The sequence below is a fragment of the Cyanistes caeruleus genome, chromosome 1 (assembly GCF_971803275.1).
Source record: "Cyanistes caeruleus chromosome 1, bCyaCae1.hap1.1, whole genome shotgun sequence".
Taxonomy (NCBI): domain Eukaryota; kingdom Metazoa; phylum Chordata; class Aves; order Passeriformes; family Paridae; genus Cyanistes; species Cyanistes caeruleus.
Window position 1 is genome coordinate 130021230 of NC_141701.1, and position 6000 is coordinate 130027229.

General features: G+C 53.0%; 1 protein-coding gene across 2 annotated transcripts in view; it reads right to left on the reverse strand.

Annotated features, from left to right (window-relative positions):
• FZD1 (frizzled class receptor 1) overlaps positions 1 to 5633 on the reverse strand; it is a 44551-nt gene extending 38918 nt beyond the window's left edge. The window contains exon 1 of one of the 2 annotated variants that reach the window (XR_015278124.1): positions 3426 to 5562. Coding sequence is in view for 1 of the 2 variants with exons in the window: in XM_023946606.2 (XP_023802374.2) it covers positions 3686 to 5443 (1758 nt within the window). In the remaining variant the exon portion in view is untranslated. Of the gene's footprint in view, positions 1 to 3363 lie in introns of those variants that run through there. The other variant, XM_023946606.2, reaches the window with a different exon arrangement.
• Between the last annotated feature and the right edge of the window lie 367 nt (positions 5634 to 6000).

Consider the following 6000-nt stretch of genomic DNA (forward strand, 5'->3'; position numbering starts at 1 on the left):
GTGGGAAAAACTGCTTTTTTGTGTATTGATACTGATACTTTCTCTATTAACCATGGTGCAATTACCCAGACTATGTTGTAAAAATCCCCATCTAAAACCCCCTGGAGCAATGGACAGATTTCTTTCTAACAGGAAACCATTACTGATGCCCCATGCAAAAGATATCTTTGTGTCTTATTAATAAAACATCTGAAATACCATTATGTGTTGAGAAATAAAATATAAAAAGGTGGATGAGCCACACAGATAGCACCACAGCAGTCAGTGATGACTGTGACCCTTGCAAATTACTGCCCTGTGAAGGGTCACAAAAGTTAGCAAACAAAAAAGCAGGGGGTGCTCTTTCAACAGATTTACAAACATATTGCACTCTCTAATATATTTATTAAATAACCAAGATTGAACATGGAGCTTTGGTTCTGAAAAAAAAAAAAAAATCCAGAGAACTAAAGGGGATTCATATCTGCTGCAAATCATGAACTGTAAATACTGACATTTTGCTTGAAGAAAAAATCCCATTCTTCATTTCAGAGAACTTTTAAAAATTTGCCTTCCCAACTTCACCATAAATAGAACATCTTTGTTACAAACAAATGTGTTCTTCTACCCATAAATAAATCACATACATTGTTGCAAGAAAACGTATCAGCCAAAACGGCTGAAATGTAATTACACACTGACCAAAAAGAATTCCATCCTAACTGAAAGTGAATGCCTGGTACTTCATGTCATTAGCAGAGTGCTGACCAGCACAATTTTAAATGCTAAAATAGGCCCCCAAAAAGGAGGAAAAAACCCCCAAAACCTTGAGAAAAATGTGCAAATATCTGAGAAAACAGGAACTATATCTGTGTAGAATAAATTTTAAAATAATGAGAAAATCCTGCCCCCTTGTCTCACCTTAGAGAAATTCTGTTAAGCTTCCCTTACTTCTCTATGGCTGTTTATGCATCACGATTTGAAAGAGTAAACAAGCCAAAAATCATTTTTATCTGCCTCCAGATACAAATCTCCTCATCTACAGAATGAAATACTTTACTAGCTTATAAAACTAAAAAATCAAAAATCAAGTTTGATAATTAACCAGTCTTTCCTAATAAACTCACATTTACCAAACGGCACTTCGAACAATGAATTACAGAAAAAAAAAATTTAAAAATATATTGTATTGAAAGGTTAAAGAAAGTGTGTGCTTTCCATAAAGCTGAAATGCTGCCATGAACATTTAATTCTGGATTAACCAAACAGTCCAAATTAATGAAACTAAAACTATTTTACTCATTAAAACATTCTGACAATATTGCAACATAATTTGAGTGTCATTTTAAGCACCATGAATTATTTTTATTTTTAATAAAAAGGAAAATGAGAAGAAAAAAAGCTTTTCTGCAACGAAAAAAAAACCAAAAACCAAAAAACATACAAAAAAACCCCAAAAAACCAAACCAAACAAAAAAAACCACACAAACAAAAAACACCCACCAAACCCAACAAAAAAAGAACTGGTGAGCTTCTTTCTTCTCCTGCCATATAGCAGATCTCTTCTTGGATTTCACACTACTGACCATACCCTGTCAGAGATCTTGAACAGTTTACATTACTTCTTTTGAAGGATTAATCTAGACTGGCCCAGAGATAAAAACCAAAATGCACAATGAATTCCTACACTGAATTCCAGCTTGTTACTGTGAACTCAAGAAAAGAAAAAAGGAATCCCCCACATCTTGTAGTATATACACTGCTTTCACACAGTATGAATTAGAGGAATACGTAAAGGGACAAGATACTTTTGTACAAAACCTCAATTTATTTCAGAGAAATTAAAAATATGGTATTTAATATATATAAATTTCTATTCCTCTATAAATATAGATGATCTTGTGATAATGAACAGAAATAAATGCATACCAAATTAAAATAATTTTGCATTTCAGGGTATGGTAGCCATAGATAATGTTTATGAACCTAAATACAGGCATTTGTAATATAAAAAAAAAGTTCAAAACAATACAATCGGGAGAGTAGCATTCTGCTGTTTTTCATACAGAGGTCTACATATTCAAATGCATCTGTTGAAAGTTACAATTTCGTCTTTAACTTTCTTAATGTATTAGAAGCACAATCCCACACACCCAGGAGCACACAAGGTAGTAGAAACACTGCACACATGGTATCTTATCCTTGCAGTATGCAATGTTATTTCTGTACCGAAAAAAGAGGGGAAAAAAGACAGCAGAGGCTCTTTCAGGTCTCACATCTCACCAGAGTGCTTAAGCATTCTGCTCTTCTGTTTTCCTTTCCATTGTTTTTACTACGGGCAGAAATCATCACACCTTCATTGTGTGCAATGATTTAAATCTCAATGAATTAGAATTCAGAGGAATGGCAACGGCTCCTATGTTTCCCATACGAAGAGCCGGTGTATGAATATAACTAGGGGGCAGGGAGGAAACAAACAAAAGCCCCAAACGGAATGCTGCGTTTGATTCCTCAGAAGCTCTTTCCACCGAGCCCGTATTTCCTGATCCTGCTGACCCCAGCCGGCAGCAGCCCGGCGGGGAGGGACCGGGGCAGGCGGCGGCAGAGCACCCGCGGGGCGCCCCCGGACTGCAAAGTGGGCTTAGAGAAAAACCCAGCAGGAGGGAATTTCCGTGTATCTCTGTCGCCATCCACCTCCTCAGCCACCGGAGGTGCTACAGGTGCAGGCGCTGTGAACCCCAACTCGTACACCGAACCGGGCCAACTCCTCCTGAGCCACGCGTGGCACGGCCGGACCCTGCAAGCCCGCACGGCGAGGGGCTCTCCCTCCTCGGAGCGGCCGGCCCCGAGCAGGGCTGCTGTTTGTACCCCCAGAAAGGCCCGGCGGGGGTCAGCGGGGCCGGGGCTCGGTGCAGCGCCGTCCCTGCGCCATGCCCGGGCGGGACCGGCCGGGGCTCCGAGCTCCCCGCACGGCGGCGGGGCGGGAGGCGCCGCTCCTCCCCATCCCCATCCCCATCCCCATCCCCATCCCCATCCCCATCCCCATCCCCATCCCCATCCCCATCCCCATCCCCATCCCCACCTCCACCGAACCGCGGGCCGGCCGAGGCCGAGACCAGCACCGGGACCCAGCCCGGGCCAGGAGTCGTCCCCGGCCGCAGCCCCGCTCTGGGCCCTCCTGCTCATGCAGCTGAAATTCCAAGCAAAGCCATTGCTAAACCTGTGTGGGGGAGAAGAAGGGGGTTTGTTTTCGATTCTCTTACCGGCAGCTTTTCCCATCCTGCCCTACGAAATAAAAATCCAAAGCCATTTCTTTTTTTAAATAAAAAAAAGGGGGGGAGGGAAGGGGTGGGAAGCAAGGAAGTAAAATCTGCAAACGGGTTAGAAGTGTCCTAAATAATTAAAAAAAGTGAGTTTTTTTGTAATTTAAATACAAATATACTTACAAAATCTTACAGAGGCTATTTACATCCCTCTCCCCCAACCTGACAGTGCGTTCAGCTCCTACAGGAGACAGCCCGAGCGGCATGGGGAGGGCAGAGCCCGGAGATCCCAGGCACCGGGGTTCCCCTGGCTCGTCCTCCGCTCCCCGCCGCCTGCGGAAGCCTCTCGCAGTCACAAAAGTTTGCCCAAGCTGGATAAGGAGCTGCTTCCCAAGGCAGAGCCTCAGTCGTCCCGCATCTCCCTAGCCTGGCAAGCAGGGGTCTCAGACCGTGGTCTCGCCCTGTTTGCTGTTGGTGAGCCTGGTGTAAAACTTCCTCCAGGAGTTCAGGGTTTTCCCAGACCAGATCCAGAAGCCCGAGGTGATGCCCACGATTAAGGTCATGAGATACTTGATCATGAAGACAGTGAAGTCGGGGCTCATGGGCGGGTGGTGGCCGCTGTGGTTGTTGGGGCAGGGAATGGCATAGCTCTTACAGCTCTGTGTGACCCAGCTCCTCTCCCACTGTTCCCTAAAAGCTTGCTCGTAAAAATAGCAGGCAATGACGATGGTGGCCGGCACCGTGTAGAGGACGCTGAAGATGCCTATCCTCACCATGAGCTTCTCCAGCTTTTCTGTCTTGGTGCCGTCATGCTTCATGATGGTCCGGATCCTGAAGAGGGACACAAAGCCAGCCAGCAGGAAAGAGGTGCCGATGAACAGGTAGACGAACAAGGGGGCCAGCACAAAGCCCCTCAGGGCATCCACGTTGTTGATGCCCACAAAGCAAACGCCGCTGAGGACGTCCCCATCCACTTGTCCCAGGGCAAGGATGGTGATGGTCTTGATGGCCGGCACGGCCCAGGCGGCCAGATGAAAGTACTGGGAGTTGGCCTCAATGGCCTCATGGCCCCACTTCATGCCAGCAGCAAGGAACCAGGTAAGGGAGAGGATGACCCACCAGATGGAGCTGGCCATGCCAAAGAAGTAGAGCATCATGAAGAGGATGGTGCAGCCCTCTCGCTTGGTGCCCTGCGCCACGGTGCGGGAACCGTCCTCGGCAAAGCGCTCGTTGCAGACCACCCTCTCCTCCAGGAGGAAGCCGGCGATGTAGGCCACGGCCACCGCCGTGTAGCAGCCCGAGAGGAAGATGATGGGCCGCTCGGGGTAGCTGAAGCGCTTCATGTCCACCAAGTATGTGAGGACGGTGAAGAGGGTGGAAGCACAGCAGAGCACGGACCAGATGCCGATCCAGGTGCGGGAGAAGCGGAGCTCCTCGGGCCCGAAGTACATGAGCCCGTAGAGGCGGCCGGGCTCGCAGGGCGCCCCGCAGTCCTTCTCCCCCAGGAAGCGGTAGTTCAGGTAGGAGGGCACCTTCAGCGCCCGCGGGCAGGTGAAGCGCCCTCGGGGCTCGCCGGGCCCCGGGCCCCCGGGCCCGCCGCCGCCGCCCCCGCGGTGCGGGTTGCTGGTCCAGCTCTCGGGCCGCAGGGCGGGCGTGGGGGTGCCGCGCTCGGAGGCGTTCTGCCCCACGCAGAGCTCGCCAGCCCCGTGCACCGGGAACTTTTCGCAGCGCAGCGTGTCGGGCCACTGGAAGCCGAACTTGTTCATGAGGGCCTCGCAGCCCTGGCGGGCCCGCTCGCAGAGGGAGCGGCAGGGCGGCAGGGCCTGCTCCAGCACCGTGCACACCGGCGCGTACATGGAGCAGAGGAAGAACTTGAGCTCGGCCGAGCACTGCACCTTCACCAGCGGGTAGAACTGGTGCACCTCCAGCCCCGCGTCCTCCTGGTTGGTGTGGCCCAGCAGGTTGGGCATGATGGTCTGGTTGTAGGCGATGTCAGTGCAGAGAGGGATGGAGATGGGCTGGCAGTAGCCGTGGTCAGGGATGGAGATGCCCCGCTCGCCGTTGTACTGAGACGCCGGCAGCTGCCCCCCGGCCGGCAGCGCCGCCGCCCACAGCAGCACCAGCAGCAGCGGCAGCCGCGGGCACCGGCCGCTGCCAACTTCCCCGCCGCCGCTCGCCGCCGGCCCGCGCCGCCCGGCCATGCTCAGTCGGTGCCGCCTGCCCTGCCGGGCTCCCGCCGCCCTGCCGCCGCCGCCGCCGCCGCCGCTGCTCCTCCCGGCCCGAACTTGCGACTCATGAAGGGAGCGGCGGGCAGGGACGGGGCAGCCCCGGTCGCCACTCACGGGGCCGCGGAGCGCAGCGCGCAGCTCTGCCCGCACCGGCGGCAGCGTCCGCCGCGCCTCCAACAACTACCGCCGCCTCCGCCGCCGCCGCCGCCGCCGCCTGACCATTTGTGCCGGCCCCTCGAGCCCGCGCCCCTCGCCTCGCCGCGCCGCGCTCCCTCCGACCGGTTTCCAGGCGCCCCGCAGTCTGCTTCACCGGAGGGAGGAGCCTTGAAACCGACGCCGAACTTTCCTGCGTAAGGGACCGTCTCCCAACGCCTCACCCGGGGGCGGGCGCAGGCGGGAGCGGGGCTGCCCCGCGCCGCGCACAAAGGCGGCGGGGGCGGCGCTGGGGAAGGGGCCCCGCGGCGGGAGGGGCGGTCTGGGGACGGGGATGAGCCGTGGCGATCGGCGGCGCGCCGGCCCCGGCTGTCCCG